The 25,502-nt window shown below is 44.8% G+C and overlaps 1 protein-coding gene across 1 annotated transcript in view; it reads left to right on the top strand.

The window, feature by feature from the left end:
- The first annotated feature begins 820 nt into the window (after positions 1-820).
- MTHFD1L (methylenetetrahydrofolate dehydrogenase (NADP+ dependent) 1 like) overlaps positions 821-25,502 on the top strand; it is a 186,577-nt gene continuing 161,895 nt past the window's right edge. Inside the window, exons 1-7 of the mRNA XM_045544570.1 lie at positions 821-1,187; positions 11,486-11,570; positions 12,692-12,742; positions 12,831-12,884; positions 15,486-15,610; positions 16,993-17,093; positions 18,081-18,217. Coding sequence (XP_045400526.1) covers positions 967-1,187; positions 11,486-11,570; positions 12,692-12,742; positions 12,831-12,884; positions 15,486-15,610; positions 16,993-17,093; positions 18,081-18,217 — 774 coding nt within the window. The 5' untranslated portion in view covers positions 821-966. The remainder of the gene's footprint in view (positions 1,188-11,485; positions 11,571-12,691; positions 12,743-12,830; positions 12,885-15,485; positions 15,611-16,992; positions 17,094-18,080; positions 18,218-25,502) is intronic.

Below are 25,502 nucleotides of genomic sequence, written 5' to 3' on the forward strand. Positions count from 1 at the left end.
GCATCGTTTTGTTCCACATAGTTTTGTTATAACAGGATCCCTTGAGACCAGCTTGAGCAACATAGCCAGTGATCCTGTCTCTACAAAAAATAGAAAAATTAGCTGGGCATGGTGGCCGGTAGTCCTAGCTACTGGGGACACAGAGGCTGCAGGATCGCTTGAGCCAGGAGTTGGAGGTTGCAGTGAGCTATGATCACGCTACCGCACTCCAGCCTGGGGCAACAAGAGCAAGACCCTGTCTCAAAAAAATTAAAAAGTATATGGGAGGATGTGCGTATGCTATATGCAAATACTGTGTCATTTTATATCACGGACTTGAGCATCCTTAAATTTTGGTACACTCGGGAGGTCCTAAAACCAAGCAGGACTATATAATCCTTCTAAGGTTGTAAGGAGAGTATAGCTATCTCCATTTTACCGATGAAGCCCTGAGGTTCACAGGGGTTCAGTAACCTGCCTAAGGTTGCAAGGCCGTCGTTACAACTCCGAGGCCTATTCGCGCTTCCCTAGGCCGCGGCCAGCAGAGTGAATCCAAACCCCTACCTAAACTTGAGTTGCCTGTCCAGGCAGTGAACTGCCACCTGACGACCGAGGGACCTATCAGCACTTTAGGCAGAAGGGAGGATACACGGTCTCAGGGCAGGGTGTGGTACTCTGATACTCCAGCCTCCTGCTTGTATCGCCAACCAAATGAAAGTGCTGGAAGCCTACGCCTGACATCCAGGCCACTCCAATGAGCCGCCCCGCGGCCCACAGGCCCCCGCCCCTGCGACGTCACGGCCACTAGGTGCAGTGCTCCCTGGGGGCCCCTGCTGGGCCGAGGAGGAAGAGCCAGGTCCTTCCTGCCTCTGGCCCGTTACCTGCCGGCACGGCTCTCCCCGGCACCCGCCCGGCCAGCCTGCGGTAACTTGACGCCACCCGGTCCCCGCGCGCTGCATCCGCATCTCTGCACCACCGCGCCGCACCATGAGCAATCGCCTGCCGCTCGTCCTGCGCCAGCTCCGCCGCGCGCCCCAGCCCCCGGGCCGGCCGCGCGGTCTCCCCGTGCCCTGTCGCGCCAGCGGCACCGGCGGCGGCAGTGGCGGCCGGGAGGGCCTGCTCGGGCAGCGGCGGCTACGGGACGGCCAGGCCCGGAGCAGCTGCAGCCCCGGCGGCCGGGCGGCCGCGTCGCCGGACTCGATCGTCAGGTGAGAATCCAGCCTGGCCCCTGCGCGCCAGGCGGCCGCGGCGCTCAGGTCTCCGCGGGTCCCGGGCGCCGCCGCTGGGGGGCTCGCGGGGCGCGGGGCCGGGAGTGCTTGGTGCGGACTAGTTGGGCGCGCCGGCCGGTTGGCTGGGGGAGGACTGGGGTGCCTGGGGCCGAGCGGGCCCGGGGATCGGCGGGTGCGAGCATCCCGGCGGGCGCGGCGCGGACCGCACGCCCCACACGCCCCGCTCCACGTGCGCCGCCGGCCGCCGGCTGTGATGCAATCGCTCCCGGCGCGATCAGACAGGAAAGGGGCGGCGCGGCGGCGGGCGGGAGCCGGGAGGAGGGGTGCCCGCTGGGGCTCTGCGCCGCCCCGCCGGCCTCTGTCCGCCCGCTCGCCTGGGGTTCAGGGCTGGGGCGGCATCCGCGGCGTGGGCTGCTGGCGGCTAGCGGTGCATGGCAGTTTGCCCTCTGCCCGGAGCCGCCGCCTCTGGGAGGGGTGGGTGCTGTGATCGCCGGCACCATTTCCTGAAAGTTCGGTGGAGCCGGGCCCGCCGCGTGATCCGCGGGATGAGCCGAGAGGTCTCTGCCACCTGGTTTCCGGCTTCCCACCTGGAACCCCACCGCACCCCACCCGCAGCGCAGCTGTCCGGGAAGCCTGTCTCCGGCCCGAGCGCACTGAGGGAGCCCCGGGCAGTACCCCGCAGGAGGCGCCACCTGCGCTCCCCGCGCACTCGCACCCCTTGCTCCGGTCCTCAGCCAGCCCTCCGCTCGGTGGGAGGGAGGAGCAAGAGCCCTGGAGCAGTGTGGTCGCTGGGACCCAGACCGTGCAGAGCGGGTAGCCCAGGACGCACCGGGAGGGGGCGCGGAAGCCCCTTCCTGCCTCCCTCCAACTAGGATTGGGAAGGCGGTCCAGCGTGCCATCGCCCCGGGCGAGCTGCCCCACCTCCTCTACAATCAACCTCTTCTTTCTAGCCCGCAGTCTAAAAGTCATTGCCTGCCCACCCTTCTCCGCCCTCTCCCTCCCTCCCCTCCGCCCTTTCCCCCTCCTCCTCCCCTCTCTCTGTGAGTTTCTGAGGCTGTTGGTTTATGGAGTCCACCTTGTTCTCTCTCTGAACGTTGGGTTTACTTTAGGTCAGTGGATTTTAACCAGCTCATACCTGAGCCTCATCTTAGTGGTTAGAGTCTGAGCGCAGCATGAGAGGCAGAAACCAGCAGCCTATCACCCGGCCTTGCTTTATAGAGAGTGCTTATTATCTGAAAATTACTTGTTCGTTTATTTATTTCCTCATTTCTCGTTTGTCTCACCCACCTGGAATGTAAGCTCCATGGAGTTGTCTTCTTCCCTGCTCTGTCTTTGGGGCTGGGGAGAGCGGGTAGGCGCTGGTGAAATGGTGGGTGAATGAATGAATCGAGATTTGGGGTCATCTGCGGGTTGTGTTCATGCATATAGTTTCCTTTAAAGCCATAACTGCCCTACAGATGAGCAGTCAGTAGGGGGCTTCTAGATGGGCTGCACTGGGTTCACCAACCTCAATTCCCTTAGGAAAATGGAGGGAAATAACAGTACCTACCTCAAGTGGGCATGAAAACACTTGCACGAGAGAAGACACGCACAATGTGAAGCTCATGGCTGTTGCATTCTAAGCCCTCCACAAATGCTGGCTATTGTTATTTTTTAATATTCTAGGCCGGGCACGGTGGCTCACGCCTGTAATCCTAGCACTCTGGGAGGCCGAGGTGGGAGGATCGCTGGAGGTCAGGAGTTTGAGACCAGCCTGAGCAAGAGCTAGACCCCATCTCTACTAAAAAAAAAAAAAAAAATAGAAAGAAATTAACCGGATAACTAAAAATATATATAAAAAATTAGCTGGGCATGGTGGCGCATGCCTGTAGTCCCCAGCTATTTTCGGGAGGCTGAGGCAATAGGATCACTTGAGCCCCAGAGTTTGAGGTTGCTGTAAGCTAGGATGACGCCACGGCCCTCTACCCTGGGCAACAGAGTGAAACTCTGTCTCAAAAAAAAAAAACTTTTAACCAAGGGTCGGCAAACTTTTTATGTAATGGACCAGACAGTAAATATTTTAGGTTTAGTGGGCCAAGAGGAAAAATCAAACAATTATGTAAGTACTTTTATAACAAAAGAACAAACTTCCACAATTTTTTGGATGAAATTCAAAATATTATTTGTGGACACTGAAATTTGAATTTCATATAATTTTCCAATACCATGAAATATTATTCTTACTTTGATTTTAAAAAAATTTAAAAAATGTAGGCTGGGCGTGGTGGGTTACGCCTGTAATCCTAGCACTCTGGGAGGCCAACGTGGGAGCATCACTTGAGGCCAGGAGTTGGAGACCAGCCTGAGCAAGAGTGAGACCCCGTCTCTACAAAAAATGGAAAAAAATTGACTGGGTGTAATGGTGCTGCCTGTAGTCCCAGCTACTTTGGAGACTGAGGGAGGAGGATCCCTTGAGCCCAGGAGTTTGAGGTTGTAGTGAAGTGTGATGATGCCACTGCACTTTAGCTGGGGCAACAGAGCGAGACTCTGTCTCAAGAAATTAATAAATAAATAAAAGGCATTCTTAACAGCTGGGCCATAGTTTGTTGGCTCTTGTTCTAAATTAGTACAAAGTGCTATATCCATGAATTAGTGTTTCATTGAATTATTGTGAAGAGTCAGGTACCTCCATTTGCAGCGTGACTTTATCATTCATTAGCTGTGAGAACTTGGACAAGCTATTGGATCTCAGTTTCTTTGTATATAAAATGGGAAGCTGTAACATCATCTTTTCATAAAATTGCTGTGGACGTTACTGTCATCTAGTCATCCTATGACCTACATCTTTAATATCTCTGAAATGGGTATTTGTCCTTCAATTGATTGTGTCTTACAGTCCCTGTTGGCTGGGTGGCAGTCATGGCACATTTGTCATTGCCTATACCTGTGGGAACTTGGTCGTAGCCATGCATATTGCTGTACCTTTCAATTGAGTTATGTGCATGGTTTACCAAAACTCTCAGTCCTGCAAGAGATTCCCCCAGACTTGTAGGAGAAACGAGGGAGTGAGTCTGGCTAGAAGTCACCTGGAATAGACATGCAGGAGTCTTAAGTGTGTTCTTGATTCATGGACCTGTATCAGAAAGGTTAAAGAATGAACTCCTTCAAAAGCATAGTGACCTGTTATTCCTGATGGTGTGACTAGATTGACGTAATTCCGCAATGTTTCAGTCAACAAGGCTTGTAAAGGTCATTTTAGGAAATAATGTGATTTCTGGTTGTTGTCTGTCAACCCTCCACTGACATCTGGTAGAATCAAGAAAGTGCCAGCATCAAAACTGCAGAATGGGTGTCAGCAACTGAATGAAAACCCCAGAGACAAAAATGATGTGATCTAAGAAATGCTGCCAACACTGGTGGCACAGAGGGTGACGTTGTATGGAAAAGAACTCCAAAACACTGACAGACTATAAGAGCAAAAAACAATGACTTTGAATCAAAAAAATCAGAAGAGTCAGATCTTGAGTGTGAAGTTTCAGAATACCTTAATCAATATCAATTTATCTTTTCCTTTATATATATATGTACATATATATAAAATATGTACACACAGACATATACACACGTCACTGGTTTATGACAAAAAAAAATCTATGTCTAAATAAGACTGAAAAATCCTGTCCATACTTATAGAATAAACATGCTATGTTAAGAAAAGATTGTGCTAAGTGGTAGCATTTTTTTTTCTTAGTGGTTCATAAAACAATGGTGTGTATTTCATTCTAAGATTTGATGGAATACAGTAAATAAGATTATCCTATTTAAGCTCTCAGATCAGGCTTGTGCATAACACAGGAAACAGGCCAGGCTCCTTGAACAGTTGCCCAAAATACTGTGGACTTGAATGTCCAGAGGAGAGCAGCCCAGGGGAGGTGGATGACCCTATGATATCTATGCATTGCTCAGCTCTGGGTAAAAGACAGCTGCTCGGTTTCATCACCTCCCGGCCAGCAAGAGGGGAGAGGGGCCAGGTGGCTGGTGCATGTTCTTGGTAGCTGTACATTCCTCACCTCCTTCTGCCGGCCGGAACTTAGCCACATGACCCCACCCAGCTGCAGGTGAGGGAACCTGGCAGATACGCCGTCTAGCTGGGTGGCTGGGTACTGCTAAGACTCAGAGTTCTATTGTTAAAGAAAAGGGAAGTGCATGGAAGTACTATCCATAGGAAGTACCCAGTCACTTCCGCCATCATCATCAGCTGTACTATTATTACTGTCGTATTGAGTGTGTCTACTCATTTCCAGGGCAGTGGCTTGGTGAACTGCTCTGTGCTGCTTTTAACCTGGACTAATTCTCTGAACACTGGTGGCTGTCTTTGGAGGCAACTGCTTTGGAAATATTCGCTATATTTATAGAAAGGTACTTCTTTCACCTTTGATTGAGAAGTTGAAATGTAGAGTATTATTAATCAATAGGCTCAGCATTCAGGGTATTTAAGTTGGTATAATAATTTTCAATAACACTACCAGCTGCTTTCTTTTACACGCTTTGGCGTGGCCACAGCTAGCCACAAGGGAGGCTGGGGGACGTGGCCATTCTTACAAGGCGGCCCCTCTAACACACGTTATGGCACAGACAGCCAGAGGGAGAGGAGCGTGAGTCCATGGTACTAGCGGTGGTAGTAGACACATTCAGTGTAATAGTAACAGTAACAGTAATATTATTGCCTTTAACAATAGAGTTCTGGGTTTTAGCTACAGGGGGCAGCCCAGCCAGAGAATCCCACATTCCCTCCCACTGTTCTCAGTCAGAATGGAAGCTGACAAGGCCATTTTTCTCCCCCAAAGTCAGGAAAGTCTCTGACTAGAAACACATGTGCTACTTTTTAGACTTGTTGAGCCTGGTGTCTCCTTTCTTGTTTGCTTTGCTTGTAACTGGAAGAATAATGAGTAACCCGAAGAAAGAAACATTACCCACAGGACAAGTTATAGGGAGCCGAGCTAGTTTTGTTTTATTAGCTTAGTTGGTAACAGTGTTGAACCCCCTTTTTATGCCTATACAGGTATGCCTCTGAGACAGGTGGGTTCCGTTCCAGACCACCACAATGAAGCAAATATTACAATAAAATGAGTCACACAAATTTTTTGGTACATGTAAAAGTTATATTTATACTCCACTGTAGTCTACTAAGTGGGCAATAACCTCATGTCTAAAACAAACTATGTATACCTTAATTAAAAAATAGTTTATTGCTAAAAAATGTCAACAATCATCTGAGCCTTCAGCAAGTTGTAATCTTTTTGCCGGTGGAAGGTCTTGCCCTGATGCTGACGGCTGCTGACTTATCAGGGTGGTAGTTGCTGAAGGTTGGGCTGGCTGTGGCAATTTCTTAAAATAAGATAATGAAGTTTGCCACATTGACGGACTCTTCCTTTCAAGAAAAAATTCTCTGTATTGTGCAATGCTGTTTGGTAGCATTTTACCCACAGTAGAACCGTCTTTCAAAATTGGAGTCAGTCCTCTCAAATCCTGCTGCTGTTTCAACTACTTAGTTGATGTAATCTAATCGTTTTTTGGTGTTTCAACAATGTTCTCAGCATCTTCACACGGGTTAGATTTTTTCTCGAGATGCCACTTTGCTCACCTATAAGAAGCAAGTCCCCATTCATTCAAGTTTTATTGTGAGATTGCAGCAATTCAGTCACATCTTCAGGCTCCAGTTCTAATTCTAGGTCTCTTGCTGTTTCTGCCATATCTGCTGTTCCTTCCTCCACTGAAGTCTTGAACCCCCAAAAGTTATCCATGAGGGTTGGAATCAACTTCCTTCAAATTCCTGTTATTGATATTTTGAACTCATTCCATGAATCACACATTTTTTTTTTCTTTGAGTCAAGGTCTTGCTCTGTTGCCTGGGCTACTGTGCAGTGGCATCATCGTAGCTCACTGCAACCTCAAACTCCTGAGTTTAAGCAATCCTCCTGCCTCAGCCTCCCAAGTAGCTGGGACTACAGGTGCGCACCAAAACGCCCAGCTAATTTTCTATGTTTAGTGGAGATGGGGTCTTCCTCTTGCTCAGGTTGGTCTCGAACTCCTGAGCTCAAGCAATCCTCCTGCCTTGGCCTCCCAGAGTGTGAGGATTACAGTTGTGAACCACTGCAATCGGCACCACAAATGTTCTTAATGGATGGAATCTAGAATGGTGAATCCTTTTCAGAAGGTTTTCAATTTACTTTGCCCAGATCCATCAGAGGAATAATTATCTATGGCAGCTATAGCTTTATGAAATGTATTTCTTAAATAATCATACTTGAAAGCCAAAATTACTCCTTGATCCACAAGTTGCAGAATGGATATTGTGTTAGCAGGCATGAAAACAACGTTAATTTCCTTGTATATCTCCATGGTAACTCTTGGGTGACCAGGTGCATTGTCAATGTGCAGTGATGGGAAAGGAATTTGTTTTTTTTGTGCAGTGATAGGAAAGGAATCTGTTTTTTTTTCTGTGCAGTGGATCTCAAAAGTGGGCTTACAATATTCAGTAAACCATGCTGTAAACAGATGTGCTGTCACCTGGGATTTGTTGTTACATTTATAGAGCACAGGCAGAGTTGATGTATCATAATTCTTAAGGGCCCTAGGATTTACAGAATAGTAAATGAGCATTGGCTCCAACTTCAAGTCACCAGCTGCATTAGCCTCTAACAAGAGAGTCAGCCTGTCCTTTGAAGCTTTGAAGCCAGACACTGACTTCTCCTCTCTAGCTATGAAAGTCCTCGAAGGCATCTTCCTCCACTTAGAAGGCTGTTTTGTCTATGTTGGAAATCTGTTTATTGTAGTCACCCTCATTAATGATCTTAGCTAGATCTTCTGGACAACTTGTTGTAGCTTCTACATCAGGTTTTGTTGCTTCACCTTGCACTGTTACGTTATAGAGACAGCTTTTTTCCGTAAACTTAATGGACCGACCTCTGCTAGCTTCCAGCTGTTTCTTCTGCAGCTGCCTCACCTCTCTCAGCCTTCATAGAAATGAAAAGAGGTAGGACCTTGCTCTGCATTGGCTTTAAGGGGATGTTGTGGCTGGTTTGATCTATCCAGACCACTGAAACTTTCTCCATATCAGCAATGAGGCTGTTTTTATCATTTTTATTTTATGTTCACTAGAGTTGCACTTTTAATTCCCTTTAAGAACTTTCCCTTTGGATTCCCAGCTTGGCTAACTGTTTGGCTCAAGAGTCCTAGCTATCAGCCTGTCTTGGCTTTTGACCTCCCTTCCTCACTAAGCTTAATCATTTCTAACTTTGGATTCAAAGTGAGAGACATGCGACTCTTCCTTTCACTTGAATGCTATGTCTCAGGGAATGGAGAGGCCTGAGGAGAGGGAGAGGAACAGTAACAGCTGGTTGGTGGAACAGTCAGAACATACACAACATTGATCAATTCAGTTCACCATCTTATATGGGCAGCGTTCACGGCACCCCAAAACAATTTTAACAGTAATACCAAAGATCGCTGATCACAGATCACCATAACAAATATAATAATAATGAAAAAGTCTGAAATAGTGCAAGAATTACTAAAGTATGACACAAGACACACAATGAGCACATGCTGTTGGGAAAATGGCGCCCACAGACTTGTTCAACGCAGGGTTGCCAGAAACCATCAATTTGTAAAAAAAAAAAAAAAAATTCTTCCAAGTGCAATAAAGCAAAGCACAATAAAATGAAGTATGGCTGTGTTTTCTTTTCTATCCACTGCCCCCCCACACACACACTATTTTAAAAATCTGATTCCTTTTAAGTATTGCTGACTTATCTACAGAAGTGTTCCTTTCATTTTATTGAGGGTTAGGCAAGACTGTAAATGTCCTTGAGAAAATTATTGCTGCTAGTGTGAGTGTTCTTAGTGTTTAAGGGTACTTTTGGGTGACAGAAAAAAATATGTACAATCATAAGAAAAATGTCAAGAGCCACCGTAGCATAACTATTTTACAGGTGAGGAAACTGAGTTCCTCAGAGACTAAGTCAATTGCCCACTTGCCCACGCTTATAAATGAAATGCCCAAGGACAGTCGTGGGCTATATTTCCACTCAATCAGTGTTTCAGAACTACTTGGACTCCTTTAAAATTGCTGAGACCTATTGAATCAAACTTTCTGGCTCGAGGCAGAGTATTTATTTATTTATTTATTTAATTTAGAGACAGAGCCTCACTTTTGATCATAGCTCACTGCAACCTCAAATTCCTGGGCTCAAGTGATTCTCCTGCCTCAGCCTCCCAAGTAGCTGGGAGTATAGACATGCACATGCTACCACACCCAGCTAAATTTTCTGGTTTTTGTAGAGACAGGGTCTCACTATGTTGCTCAGGGTGGTCTCAAACTCCTGACTTTAAGTGATCCTCGTGCCTCAGCCTCCCAAAGTGCTAGGATTACCAGCATGAGCTACCGCTCCTGAGCAGCAACCTTTATTTCTACCATGCTCTCCAGGTGATCCTTATGCCGAGAGCTGCTTAGGACCCACACTTCAGTGCCTTCCCAGACCAAGCAGAAATAAAGACCCAATGTGCCCAGATTAGCGGTTACAACAGGCTGGAGAGAGCACAGCATATGGACCTCAGTCACCCATTATTGGACAGATGGATTTTGGTGCTCATTTATTAGGTGATTTGTAAACTTTCCCATATGGTCTCCTTTATTCAACACAATAATATAATTGATTGGCTGGGGATTAAGTTGCTTTATCCCCAGTGTTTCAAAACAAAACAAATAGAAATGTTCACGCATCACAGACAGTTGCCTGCCCACCTAGCCTACTTGTAGCTCAGTTAACAGTAGAAAGGGTGATCCTGGTTTTGAAGCCTTTAAACTTTTTCAGAGCACCCCTCTCTCCTCGACCCCCTCTGGGCGAGCTAAAGCGTCCTGTAGTTATGTTCGTCCACTACCTCTCTGAAAACTGGGAGAAGCTGCCCCGATGCCTTTTTGTTCCTGGCAATTGACTGCTGATGGTATCTGGCTGGAGCTTTTTCACCTTGAATTTTTTGCTAGGTGCATGCATGCAAGACCCTGTGGGAGACCAAAACCAAAATTTAAAGATGGTCTTAACACTGAAGCTTGGGTACTGCCTTGGCTGAACCTTTAGTCTATTGTCAGAGGGGGAAAAAAATGTGATAACATTTCCTAGGGGTGGTAGTGGTGAAGGTGGCCTTTGAAGTCACTCATCCCAGAAGGCTCCAGAAAGAAAGCCTAGCCCTTACCACATTTACTTAGGCCTTCCCCACCCTGGGCCAGCACTCTCACCTTCGGGGAGGTGAAGGTGAAGGTAACCCCTGCTGGGCTCTTAGAAGGCCGAAATGCTTCTCTCCCTAGGAGGTCTTCGTAGCACTGTCAAATTTGATGTGTCCCCAGGGTTCTGCTACCTTCCTTTCCTTCCTTCCTTCCTTCCTTCCTTCCTTCCTTCCTTCCTCCCTCCCTCCCTGGGCCCTGTAGGTTATCCAGACCCACCACCTCTAGTCCAACAGCAAGCCCCTCCCCCACCCCATCCTCACTACCCTTTCCCCACCTTCATTTGCTTTCCCTGTGGACCCCCAATTTTTTTTTTTTTTGGAGGGGGGAGTATGGTGGAGGAAGGAGATTACTTAAAATAGAAACCCAAACTTTTTATTATAGTAAACTTGGAAAACACAAGAGAAAAATTCACCCCTAGAAAATTATTAACATCTAGTTTGTCTCCCTCTGCATATTTTCAGAATTGGATTGCCACAGTTTACACTGCGTTAGTGTGTCTTGATTTCATTGTTAGCCTGTCTCTCCCCTCCACACTGTATTGTCAACCTAAAAGGAAGAAGCTGAGGCAAAATTATTATAAGTGTTAATATAAATGGAGAGTTTATTTGAGGCAGGCTTGAGGATTGCAACTGGGCAGCATAGATTCAAGTTGATTGGCAGCAGTTACAAGTGGATCTTTAAAGGGAAAATCCACTTCTACCTGCTGCTAAACCTCTTTAAACTGCTTTTAAAGGGAAGATCTAGTCTGGGACAAATGACTTTAACCAACTGCCCCCAGGCATGGCTGTGGGGAGGGGATGACTGAAGTCCCCCCCTCCTGGTCTCTGGGCCTGCCTTGCTCGCTGGCACTGCTCTTGAGCTATTTTTCTTTTCTCTGTATACTTGGAGCACATCCTTCTGTTGTCTCATTATTTTCACTTGTAATAACAGACTTTCTAAGAAAATGTGTTGTATCAAGCCTTTCTACTCATTAACCAAGAAATGACTATGTTATTTTTCTTTCTCAATGTAGAGAAGTCATTCAGAATTCAAAAGAAGCTTTGAGGTTATTGCAAGAAAAAAACCCTGCCTTTAAGCCAGTTCTTGCTGTTATTCAGGTAAGCTGGGAACTGATTCAATCCTACTATTTTAGGATGCCTTTCGCTCTAGAAAATTGTATGCAAAAGACCATCTGCATTTCTTGTCAAAGAAGAGGTGGCTCAGTTGGGAGTGCTGTGGGTTTCCCTTTCTTTGGTCATTTGCTTCCTTGGGGTCTGGGTAGGTCCTGCCCTGCCTGAAGGTGTTGTCCCTCATGAGTCTTCCTCTCTGGGGTAGTTTTCAGAGTCAGGAGGTGCCCATACAGACTGCATTACACAGGATACATTGTGGTCTGTGTGTGCTCATAAATGCTCACGTGATATGGTAGAAAAAAAAATTCCCCTTTGTTTCTGGTGGAAGACAGATGCTAGATGAAACATGGGTATTTGGTGATCTTTTGACTCTCTCTCTTAAAGCCTGCTATGAGCTTCATGGGCCAGAAGGCATTACCATGTCAAAAGGGCTTTGCAAGCCATGAACATCTTTTGGCTGCAGCCCCTTGGTTCTGAGCTGCAGTTGGCACTGTGTGCCATCCCGATTGGCACTCGTGTGTGGTGGCAGGTGCTGAGGGATAATGAGGTGAGCCAAGCCTCTAAGCTAACACAGCCCGACAGTTGGGGGTTTGGCACGCACTAGTGTATCAAAATAGCAGCCTCTCCTTCCATCAGTGCTGTTTTTCAAGGCTGTAGAGCTCTGCTCAAGTTACTTACATTCTTTGGGGTCTGTATACACATCCCCTTACAAAGAAAGACAAGTTGGGACAATAGAAAGAAAATTAAATGGGGAGCTTGGGCCTCCTGGGAATCTCCTCAGTTTTTGGCTTTCTACCTAAGGGCAAACCGCTCAAACTCCTGTCTTTGTCTCATTTACGGAGGGATGGTCGCTATGTTCCCATGTATGTCTTACAATAGGAGGGATATATTTTTTTAAGTGACATAACTTGAAAGACTGAGAAAGTAATATATTCATAAATACTTGCCATTAGTCCCTTTTTAGAAGCAATATGATTCTTTTTCTGCACTTTCCTTATCGTCTTTGTAATTAGATCATTTATAATCACAAAATTGGTCCCTATATTATATTTTGTACTGTTTCAAGATTCTTTTATGTTGTTACATTCTCCTTCCTCCCCTCTCCTAAGGCAGGTGATGAGAACTTGATGCAGGAAATCAACCAGAATTTGGCCGAGGAGGTGAGGATGGTTGAATTTTTAAAAATTCATTATTGTTTTTAACAATATATTCTCTTATAGTGACCAATAACCTTGTTTCCGTTTTCAGGCCGGTCTGAACATCACTCACATTTGCCTTCCTCCCAACAGCAGTGAAGATGAGGTAATTACGCAGAGCGCTTAGCGCTGAAACTCTTTCCTCTTTAGACCTAATGGGCCTATTCGCATCTTTTATTGTGGCTGCAACAGATCCAGCCTTGTCATGTGGCTGAATTTTTAGAGGAAAAAATTTTTTTCTCTAATGTAAATGCTTCTTGATCTCTTTTTCCTTTCTTGCATGTTTCTCCTGAAGACTTGAGCTGCCACTTGGCGGTTTTAGTTGTGTTTCTTCAGCTGTAGTGGCAGCGTCAGTGGAAACTGTCAGGCTGCGGGTGTCTGTCTGCAGGACAGGTTCTGGTCTGGCTCTGTCTGACAGGTTGGTTGACCTTGGGCCATTCCTTTGGCTTCTCTGGGTCACAGTTGCCTTGCTGATAAAATGGAAGAACAGGACCAGATGGTCTTCAGGGTCCTTTCCAGGTTAACATCTGTGTTTCCTTCAGTGGTGTATCAGGGAGTCGGATAAAAAACACCCAGAGTGTCCCTTTCGCTGCTGTTCCGATGCTGTTCCGTGTGATCTGGTTGTTTCTGCCAGCAGGGAGTCACAGCCTCCCCAGGTGTCATCTCAAGCCTGGGAGAGGCAGCCTCCCTGCTAAGCAGAGGTGAGGAAACTGGACCTCAGGCCACAGGTGCGAGGGCCTGGTCCTTTCAGGGCTGGCTTTTCTTCTGACTGCCTGGCCGTTTGTAAGTCTTCTTTTGAGAAATGTCTATTCAGGTCTTTTGACTGTTTTTTAATCACATTATTATTTTTTTTTATTAAGTTGAGTTCCTTATGTATTCTGGATATTAACCCATTGTCGGGTGCATAGTTCGCAAATACTTTTTCCTATTTTGTAGGTCATCTCTGGGCTCTGATGATTGTTTCCTTTGCTGTGCAGAAGCTTTTTATTTTGGTGTAATCCCGTTTGTCTGTTTTTGCTTTTGTTGCCTACACTTTTGAGAATTTATATAAAAAATCCTTGCCCAGACCAATGTCATGAAGTGTTTCCCCTATATTTTCTTCTGGCAGAAATTTTATAATTTCCAGTCTTACATTTAAGTCTTTAATCCATTTTCAGTTGATTTTTTGTAAAGGATGAGAGATAAGGGTCTAGTTTCATTCTTCTGCATGTGAATATCCAGTTTTCCCAGGACTTTTTGTTGAAGAAACAGTTTTTTCTCCACTGTGCGTTCTTGTTACCTTTGTCTTGGCTTGTTTTTTGAGAAGGAATCATTTATTCCCTATTTTTCTTTGGTGAAATTCTCCTAAAGTGAAATAGTATGACATTATGATGTTGGAAAAAGTATCTCAGTTTACTGTTTAGGATTTTTGTTTTTGTTTTTGCTGCTTCTCCCAAATCCTAGGTACAGGTAACAATGGTTTCCTCACTTCATTTTGGACTCTTAGATTTCACAGTCTCTGACCACCCTCCACCCCCATCATTCTGTTAGCCCTTTACTCACATAACCTGCGTTATTTTTTTGCATATCATTTTTCACCTCCAGAGATTATATTATTGTTATTACTTATTTTTTGGAGGAGGGTCTTGCTTCCTCCACTAGAATGGAAGCTCCGTGAGGGCAGTTTTGTTTACAACTGTGTATTTCCTTTACTTAGAACTGGTACAAAGTAGGTAGGTGCTCAAAACATATTTGCTGAATGAAGAATGAAAGAATACTGAATAAATGAAACAAAATTTTCTTTCTGATTTTGTATATCAAATAGCTTTTTTCCTCCCTACCAGGTAGTAATACCCCACTGATCTTTTACTAGGCAATGGAACAAAAATGCTAAACTAACACTTCCTCAGAGTGACATCCGCATGCACAGGCTAGTATCTTCTTACTTGTGAGCAAATACTTTTGTTAAGTGAAATGAATCAGGATTCTATCTCCTGGCATAAAGTAGAGAAAAACAGAGAGAGGATAGAGCATTGTTTATTTAGAGATGTACCTAGCTATTCAGTAGCGATTACGCATTAGCTTCCCAAACTGTACTTTGGTCTTTTTCATAAATCATGAGTTAGTGTTTTCTATAAAAAAGAGTCATGTGTGCTTAGCGTTTTTCTATCATATGCCTTTGGAAAGGCTTCCTGTGTGCCGTGCAGGTCCAGAGACCCTGAGGGCCTCTGTGACTTCTTGCATGTCATGATTCCTAAGCTTTGTTGAACACTTTGTATTTGAAGCTCACCGGCTTAGCTGGGCCAGGTTGGAGCACCTGAGACTCATGCTTCCTGGCATCCCTGGAAACTGGCACTGTGTTTGACTCAAAATGGTTGTTCACCTAGCATTGTCTTTTGTCTAATCCTTAATAGCTGTTGAGCTTTGGGTTGGTTTGGTTTGGTTTGGTTTTGGCACAGAGTAGAGCAGTAAGAAAGATGGAGAAGTCACTAAAAAATTCAGCCAAGCTTTATTTTGTTTCGAGCTTGTTAAAACATGATGGAAAGAGAAACTAGACCTCTTCACTGTGCTTTAGACCAAGGCTTCAACAAAGAGTAAAAAAAAAAAAAAAAACCCAAAAAACTATAACATGCATTTTTCATGAATCCAGTTTTTATATAAAGTTTCTTTTGTTGGGTCTTATTTTCACAAAACTAATTTTTAGGTTTTTGTTTTATTTTCTCTTTAGATTATAGATGAAATCTTGAAGATTAATGAAGACACCAGAGTACATGGTCTTGCTCTTCAGATCTCAGAAAACTCATTTAGCAACAAAGTCCTCAATGCCTTGACACCAGAAAAAGATGTTGATGGGTAAAAAAACATATTAAAAAAAAAAACCTATTGCTAAATCACTTTTTCTACCATGATTTTTTTTTTTGCCCTAAATTCCTACTATTTGTTTCAACTATGTCAGTAATTAGGAGATGAAAAAATCATTTAAAATATTTTAGGAGTCTGAGGACTTTTAAATTCTGTGTACAGAAAGCACATATTTTGGAAAATACACTAACCCTTTTATAGTGCTTGGGTGACACAGGTTTTATTTGAAATGAGGGAAAAATCATAACTATCAGGTGCCCTGATTCATGCCATGGCGTGATGTAAGCTTCACAGGACAAAGAATACTGCCCATCTACCATGGGGGATCAGCATGTTACCTGGGGATTAAAAACCCATTTTCCTACATGGAAATTAGGAATTATTATATCTTGTACTGTGGCAATGTGTTTAGGGTCACAAGGCTGTAAGCAAATTTATAAGATTAGACTCTTGATCTGGGAGTATATCCTTCAGGGGCTGGATAGAGTCTGCCACCTCCCTGAGACACCCCGGCATCTTCCGTTCTAGTCTGTTATTGTGGCTTGGGGTAGACCTAAACACAGGTTAAAACGTTGTCGTGAAAATCTCCAGTGCTGTTGCAGACTAACTACGAAGGGAGAAGAAACCCTCATCAATGAGAAAACTTTCAGAATCTGAAGGTATCAGGGCACACTTTCAAGTCTTTCATAAAAGGAGGCAGTTGTGAAAACTTTTCTAAATGTCTCCATTTTGTTACTAATCTGGATTGACACTGTCAGTTTAATATAAAATATAATCCTTAATTTCCATGTAGGAAAATGGGGTTTTTAATCCCCAGGAAACATGCTGATCCCCCCCTTATAGATAGTTACAGAATGTTTTGTCTTAGATTTGAACAAATCTAATGGCACAGAAGCCATTGAAAATGTGTGGTTACTCATTTGTTTTTTTCCTGATTTCCCAAGGAGATAAATACTAAAGTCATGGGGTTCAGACCTGTGAACCCTGGGTCATTCCAGATTCTTAGGATTGGTTCTGGGTTTCAAGTGGACTGTAGGACCATGGTGTTGCAGTATTCCAGGGGTACGTGGATTGCATTGTCGTTCACTGAAAGGTGTTCTCTGAAGTTGTGGGGTTGTGAAGTGAAGCCCTGCATAGCTTCATGCTACATCCTGATATATGGGCGGAATCAGAAAGCCCCACATAGGGATCAGAGTGAAGTTTCCTGAGGGGCTTAACAGCCTTTATTGTCTGTCCTCTCTTTAATTTACGTGTGGTGTATTCTGTCTATCAAACATTGACTTGTGTGTTATTTGAGACTAATACAGGTGAACTACATATGAGTGAGTTTTGACTGGACTGTGACTTACCTGTTCCCTTATTTTCTGATCCAGAGTAACAGATATAAACCTGGGGAAGTTGGTTCGTGGAGATGCCCACGAATGTTTTGTTTCACCTGTTGCCAGAGCTGTAATTGAACTTCTTGAAAAATCAGGTAGGGTGCTCCTTCAGAAATGCTGGGTTTTGGCCAGGTGTGGTGGCTCACACCTGTAATCCTAGCACTTTGGGAGGCTGAGGCAGGAGGATTGCTTGAGCTTAGGAGTTTGAGGTTGTGGTGGGCTACGATGACACCACTGCACTCCAGCCCGGGCAACAGAGGGAGATCCTGTCTCAATAAAAAGAAAAGAAATACTGTTTTCTATTTATTGGTGTTTATACTGTTTTTTCATAAGGATTTGTTTCTGAGAGATTCTAGTTGAAACTTGGTAGTAATACTTAATGTTGACGTACTTTTCTTTTGGGAGATACAAATGAATAACTAGAATATTTTTCTGGTAAGATTGACTGTATTATAATTTAGAAGAGAAATTGGTAGAGATGAATGACTGGCCTGTTTTAAACATGTTCAATTTAAGGGGTAAATTATTGCCAAGTATCTAAGGGCTGTCTAGCTGAGAACATAAAAATTCAACTAACTAAATTTTTCTCTGTGTCAATTTGGATAGAAAAGAGGCAAATGCCCGTCTCCCACCTCAAACATGCAATAATCAAACAAAAATTCAAAAAATATGTAGCCAAGTTTTAGTAAAAGATTAACTCAGGATACACCTTTTGGGCAGCAACCATTAAGGTCAAATCTCTGAGATAATCCATATATATAGCGTTTTTCCATCATGTGGATTATCAAGATGGTGATTCTGAGCCACTGCACCAGAAAGTTCTCCAAGAAAGAAGAGCAAATTACAGCAAGTAAATTGTAGTAATGCACTGTAGAAAGAAAATCAGCAATACGAATTGGAACTAAAAGCATTCAAATAGAGAATCTTGGTTAATCAGAGCACGCCACTCCTAGCTTACAGTCATTGTAGGTTGTTGCTAAGAAGGCCAAGTTTTCAAAGGGCATTCTTCCTTAAGTCAAAGCAGTATAGGAGGAAGGATCTGAAGTTTTGATTGTAATATTGAGTTTTCATTTGGTTGGTAGGTGTCAACTTGGATGGAAAGAAGATCTTGGTAATAGGGGCCCATGGCTCTGTGGAAGCTGCCCTGCAGTGCCTGTTCCAGAGAAGAGGGTCCCTGACAATGAGCTCCCAGTGGAAAGCACCCCAGCTTCAAAGCAAGGTAAATTCCATGTTGGAAACATACAACCTTGAATGTTTGTGTTAGAAAAGAAGAAAGGCTGCAAGTGTGTAAGCTAAGCATGTAACTTAAAAAGTTGGAGAAAGAAAATCGAATAGACCTATAGCTATTAAGTGACATTGACTCAGTCCACTTACCAAGGAAGCAAACAAAAAAGGCAACAGGTGGTTTTACAAATGAGTTCTATCAAACAAAGAACAGATCGTCCTGATCTAATCTTTTCTCCACTGAATGGACAAAGAAGGAGCATATCCTAACTCTGTAGGTGCCAAAACCAGACAGGGACCAGGTGCTAAAGGAAGATTAGGGCCATTTTCACCCATGAATATAGATGAAATGATCATGAGCAAAATTTTAGAAAACCAAATATAGCACTAAGTTGAGTTTATTTTAGGATTGCCAGGGTAATTTTAACATCAGAAAATTTATTATTGTAATTTACCACATTATCAGATTAAAAACTATATATTCACCATAGTAGGTACAGAATAGTCATTTGACAAAATGATCACTTGAGCCAAGGAGTTTGAGGTTGCTGTGAGCTATGATGACACCACTGCAGTCTAGCCTGGGCGACAGAGAGAGCAAAAAGGTCAGAGCAGCATGTTTATAATGCAATGCAAAAAGTATCATAAACAGTGACCTAAATGTCCATCAGAGTGAATGAATAAATCAGTATAGTTGTACATAGAGTAAATATAGATATATATTCATAAAAACAGAATGACATACCAACAGTGATAATTTAAAAAACTAGAACTATAGATATCAACATAGAAAAAAATTTAAAAACAGTACTCAGTGAAAAAAAAACAAGTTGCTGAAGGATGTATTTCATATAATACCATTTATATATCTGAAAGCAATCCACATATATGTATATTTTGGGGTAATATGCATATGAAGGAAAAGTATAAAGAAATGCATGGGGCTGGGCACAGTGGCTCACGCTTGTAGTCCTAGCACTCTGGAGGCCGAGGCGGGAGGATCGCTTGAGCTTAAGAGTTCGAAACCAGCCTGAGCAAGAGTGAGATCCTATCTCTACTAAAAATAGAAAAAATTAGCCGGGCATGGTGCATGCCTGTAGTCCCAGCTACTCGGGAGGCTGAGGCAGTAGGATTGCTTGAGCCCAGGAGTTGGAGGTTGCTGTGAGCTATGATGACGCCACAGCACTCTAGTCAGGGCAACAGAGTGAGATCCGTCTCAAAACAAAAGAAAAAAGAAAAAAGAAAAGAGATGCATGGGAACTATGAACCAAATCAGAAAAGCATTTATCAGAGCAAGGATGTGGACGAGAAGGGGAAGGAGACCCAGGGACCTTCATGCCTTTTTTCTTAAACTGGGGAATGGGTGTCCAGGTGTGTTATATTATTCTTTTACTTATATCTGAAATAGTTAATAAAGTTTTTCATTTCAAAAACTGACACTGGGCCAGTTGCTCAACGCCTATAATCCTAGCACTCTGGGAGGCCAAGGCAGGAGGATTCCTTGAGCTCAGTAGTTCAAGACCAGCCTGAGCAAGAGTGAGACCCATCTCTGCTAAAAATAGAAAAAAAAAATTAGCTAGGCATGTGGCTCGCGCCTCGGGAGGCTGAGGCAGGAGGATCACCTGAGCCGAGGAGTTTGAGGTTGCAGGGAGCTATGATGTTGCCACTGCACTGTAGCTGGGCAACAGAGCAAGGCTCTGTCTCAAAACAAAAAATAAAAAAAAACTGACAGTGGAGCTCACAGATTTCAAACAAAGTGAAGTTAAAGTGAGTGCAGTAAGTGCAGTAAATTACTACAGAACAAGTTCTAAAAATACACATTCCTCATGTTGTGTGAGACTGGAAATGAGGAGCAAGTTGCAGTCCTGCCAGGGAAGGCAGATGTCTCAACAGATTTGGAATATTTGTGTGGCAGGTGGATTTACTTTAAGTAACACTTATGTTAAGACAGCTCAGGAATGTGGTCTTGCAATTAAACCTGAGCCTGTTGCAGTTTTAGTGGTCACCACATGGTGGCAGCCTATCCAAGAAAATTCAACGATAATATTTTGCACTTGAGAGCCCAGAATTTTTGATTTGGAAGCTTAGTGGAAGAGGAAAATAAACTTTGCCCTGCACTGAACAGCTGTGGCGAAAAAAGAAAATACCTTCACTGGCAACTGAATGTTTTCACAGCTGCCACAAGATACTATTGCTAGTTGTATCTGTATTTTTGAAAAACAAAGACATTTTTCTAAGTACTTTTTATTATGGAAATAAATCACCTTGACTCTGTACTTTGGGATGAATCTCATCCTAACTTTGAGAATGATTAAATGGTTTGACTTTCTAGAGAATCCAGAAATTGGGTAACATAACTGTTTTTGTATATGCAGAAAGGTTCTCTCTAATAGTTGATGTTACACACACAATTTTTTCCCTAAGTTTTTGGTACTTATGAAGACACCACCATGAATATTAGAGGCTGTTAACTTTGGGCCGGGCGTGGTGGCTCACGCCTGTAATCCTAGCACTCTGGGAGGCCGAGGCGGGAGGATTGCTTGAGCTCAGGAGTTCGGGACCAGCTTTAGCAAGAGCGAGACCCTGTGTCTACTAAAAATAGAAAGAAATTAGCCAGACACTTAAATATAGAAAAAAGTAGCTGGGTGTGGTGGCATAGGCCTGTAGTCCCAGCTACTTGGGAGACTGAGGCAGAAGGATCGCTTGAGCCCAGGAGTTTGAGGTTGCTGTGATCCAGGCTGATGCCAGGCAACAGAATGAGACTCTCTCAAAATAAATAAATAGATAGATAGATAGATAGAGAGATAGATAGATAGATAGATAGATAGAGGCTGTTAACTTTAACTCTTATTGCTTCATCTTTGTAGCCAAAAACACGGGAAGTGATCAGTTGTCCCCCTCTACCGGGGCTACCTCCGTACGACATGCTCCCACCACAAATTACATACAGCCTCTTCTTCCGGGTGTCTGTGGGCGGCTGGCCCTGCACCGGCCACAGACCTCTTCCCACCCCAACAAGGCTCCATGCTTCTCCCTGACGTTTGACTTGTCACACTTCCTATGTTTGCTTTTGACAAGAAGAAACTGGGGAAGAAAACCCTTCCTTTTGGTCTCAGCAGGAATTCTAGCCTTCCTTGGAGCCGTGGTAATAAGCGATTGTACCACTCAAAGGGTCAGCAGGGCACAGTGGTACACGAGCTCCTAGGCTCAGGTTAGTGTTCTGGGGAATCCGACAGGGACAGGCTCTGTCCACACTTCCCACATCCTTGGAAAAGCTTCACTGTGGAAAACACCGGTAGGAAAAATTCAACAACAGATGGGGATATTTTTTGTCCACTTTAATCAACAATGAATAAAAGTCCATTTGTAGATTATAGTCCCTTTAGCTTCTTATTACTGACAATGATAAAAGAGTTGGGGAAAGAAGAGGACAGGCCAAGCCTCGTGACTATTAAGTAGAGGGACATTATCTTTGAAAAGTGTTTCTTCTATGCTTATTTGTTCCAGACATGGAGCCAGACTCCCTGTGGGACATCTGGCGGGGGTTCCACAGCTGGGGGTGAGAGGTTTGGGCATCAGCGTGTGACTGTAACACTAGAGTCCTTTCTACCAGCTCCTAAAATACAGGTAGCTTTACAGGTGTGGGATGACCGTCAACCTGCCGCAGCCACCAGGAACTGTCTTCGAAGCTTTGGAGTCGGGCACATCTGTGTTCTTGTTAAGCAGTGGAGCATAGGCTTTGGGGGCAGACAGCTCTGGGCTCCACCCTTAGCTGTCACTTAACCGCTCTGGGCCTGCTTGCTCGTGTGCAGAATGGGGGTCGTAATGTGCCCTGCCTTGCAGGGCCTAAATAATAATGTGGGTCGATCAGGTGGACCAATCCAATCATAAGTAGATAAACCAATAAAATAGTGTGACCTGGGGTCCGTCCCTGGAGGTGTGGTCTACGTGCCTCCACTGTCTGCATAGGGAAGGGGACAGGGTCTAGCTCTCCATCTGTGAGGTCCCCAACAAGGTATTGGCTGAGGGAGCTAAACCCAAAGCAAAACTGCCAGGAGACAGTGTCCCAGAGAAAGGAGGGACTGCCCGGAGTGGCACCAGCTTTGGCCAGTCCAGGCTCACCTGGTCCTCAACTGGAGTCTTATCAACTTTAAGTAACGTCACAGAGAGAGCTGGGGACTGCTTCTGTCCTCTTCTTGTTACCTGTAAGCTGCTCTGCTTCACAGCGTGCCTGCTGCACGCTCCTCATTCACTGTTCCTCGCTGCCAGGCCCTGTGATTTGGAGGGACAGTTACATTGAGCTCATTAAATAGAAACGGAGCTTTTCTCTACCACTCTGCCTACATCCAGGGATTTTCTACGGACACTGATAATGTATAAAATCTCCCTGGAGCCTGAGCATGAAGAATTAAGATTCGCCCTGTTTGAGTGCCACAGAAAACCAGAATAGACTTCTGTGTTTGGTAGCTTTGTAGCTTATGCCCATTGGGGTGTACCATTAAAAATTGAGAAGTTCCTGCTTTGTTTTTGAGCATCCCTTCCAGGCTCTGAGATGCACTGTGTGGGGCAGGGGAGGATGTCTGGGCATTTGTCCAAGTCAGCCATATGCTGTGGAGTGTCAGATGTCAGCAAGCCAGGGCTCTGGAGCTGATGTTCTGGGCTAGGGCTAAGGAACCCTCTTCTTCCTCCACCTTCCTCCACCCCACACGGGCCCCACACTCACTTCCCCGACACTGCTGGTTCCACTCCTGGGAAAGAGCCTAGGTTGGAGATAGCCTCTTCCTCCCCCCCGTGATTGCACACGATTCCAAACCCAGCCCGAGGCGAGGGAGGCCTTGCATGTGGTGTTTATGAGGCGGGGTGGTTCCCTCACCACGGCAGGGAGAGGTTGGCGGGCACCTCGGGCCTTGCTCCCTTGAGAGTCTCGGAACTGCGGGCAGCTGGACGGTGGTGCTGAAACCGCCTCCAGCTGGGAAGAATCAGGTAAACCCCAGCTGTGTGCAGAAGAAATAACCTAGAAATAGGAGAACCGTTTTATTTTGTTTTTCTCAGAGGATCTCGTTTCTCCTCCTCCTGAGCACAGAGACCCTCAAAACTAGTCCTAACAGAGGAAGGGAAAAATACAGGTCTTTCACATTTGAAGGATCAAAGGGTCTGGCTTTTTTGAGCAAAGCTAAACGATCACAAAGTCCTTTCCAGTTTAAATTTAGCGCACAGCGTGGCTTATAAAAAGCCTTTTAAAATGGAATTGGAAAATTCTAAATGTATTTGTATTATATATGTGAAAGGATGGCCTTTTGAAAAAAGAATAATATCTCTTCCAAAGGGGAAGAAAATCCCTCGCTTTTAAACTGGACTAGATGAGTGAGTTACATGACAATTCCTTTACCAGTACAGCCTACACTTAAAACAGTAACCTGTTGTAGTGGCAGTAATGACAGACAACATTGGTTAACAAAATGGCAACTCTGAACCACTGTTGTGAACTGTTACCTTATTGATGCAGCACACTCTTCCTGCTGGGCAGAGCCGTCCTCCTCTCCATAGTACAGATGAGGAAACTGAGGCTCAGAGAAGAGACTTCCAAAGATCATATAATTTAAAAATGGAGGTGGCAATACAGCCTGTGTTTTTAACACTGTCTTGTGTCAGCTCTTCTTTTCTTTTGACTGATGTAGCTCATTGCAACCTCCAACTCTTGGGCTCAAGCGATCCTCCTGCCTCAGCCTCCTGCGTAGCTGGGACTACAGGCTCACGCCACCACACCCAGCTAATTTTTCTATTTTTAGTAGAGATGAGATCTCACTCTCTTGCTCAGGCTGGTCTCAAACTCCTGAGCTCAAGTGATCCTCCCACCTCGGCCTCCCAGAGTGCTAGGATTACAGGCGTGAGCCACTGCGCCTGACCTCGTGTCAGCTCTTATTCCAGATAATCACATAAAGTCTAATCTCTAATCTTTAAAGCCAGAAAGCACCTGCCACCTGCCACCTCAGATGTGGAACATCAGAGAGACTAAGGCCAAAGACACTGGGCTTATGTCAAGACACTGTTGTTTTATTCCAGCTGTTTATAATCCCAGAAACATACATGGAAGGGAAGCAAGCTGAAGTAGATTGAAGGCTGTCCCCTCCCTGAGGCCTGGGGCTTGTCACCAGCTGTCCAGGCTCCCTCTTCAGAAGGGATGGTGTGCGGTCTTTGGAGAGGGCAGGGCAGGCTCCCTGGTCAGGTGTGTGGACACACAGGACAGCCTCAGCTGTGTGAATTCCTCCCCTTCCCTGCCTGTTCCGGGTGAGGTGCAGAGAATAGCCCCAGACGCCCCCGGGCACCACAGCTGGTGCTGAGCAAGTAGCCAAGGTCGTCAGTGGTGTGTAATCACGTGACTAGTGTACGCCCTGAGCTTTCTTTGACAGACTTTTGGGTATCCGCTCCCTGCTTTTCACTCTTGCTTCTATCTGATCATTGCATTGCTTATTAACACCAGAGATGGAGGTGAATACAACTTTTTTAAAAGCCAAAAAAATCAGGCGCTTTTATTTAGCAGAGTTGAGAAAAGGATTTGTGAGACAATGTATTGAAACTAATGGGTGTGAGATCAAGAAGGTGCCGGGTAAAGAGGGGGTGACCTAAGATGGATTAGTCTTAGATGGTTCAAAAGTTAAGCTGAGAAGTTAACTGAAAGTTAGGAGAAATGATGTGTTCTTATATCAGTTATGTGAGTAAAACTGTAACAGAAATGCCATCCATCTCCACCTTTGCCTACACCCTCCCCCTTCTAGATGCTCTTCCTCCATCTTCTGGGCAAAACATTCTAATTTCAGTCTCAGTGGATCATGTTCCCAGTGTTTGAAGGTTGGTTTGAACGTGAAATGTATTTTCTCATAGACTTAACGTTTTAAATGTTAGGTTTAAATGTAACGTTTAAAAATATTAGGTTCACGGGATGGTGAAGCCAGTTTAACAAGTAACACAACAGAATCATATTGATGTGGTTTTTGATTTTTTTGTGGGAAACTTCACCTGGAACTTTAACACTCGTCTAAACTGTGGGGTCAGGTTCAGCCTTCATGTGGTCCATGTTACTTTGCAGTCACCTGTGACCAGCCACAAATAAGTCCTCATTGTCATCAGGGGGTGTCATGGGAACATGAGGTGTATATTGCACAAAAGAGAGCTGTCACCAATCCCGGAAGCAGGGCTACAGGTGGTGTCCTGTGCAGAACCTGCCGGCAGCGTCCCCTGCACGCCACTTGCCTGTCATCTTTCATTCGCTTTTCTGCACC

Source organism: Lemur catta, chromosome 2 (genome assembly GCF_020740605.2).
Source record: "Lemur catta isolate mLemCat1 chromosome 2, mLemCat1.pri, whole genome shotgun sequence".
Classification (NCBI taxonomy): domain Eukaryota; kingdom Metazoa; phylum Chordata; class Mammalia; order Primates; family Lemuridae; genus Lemur; species Lemur catta.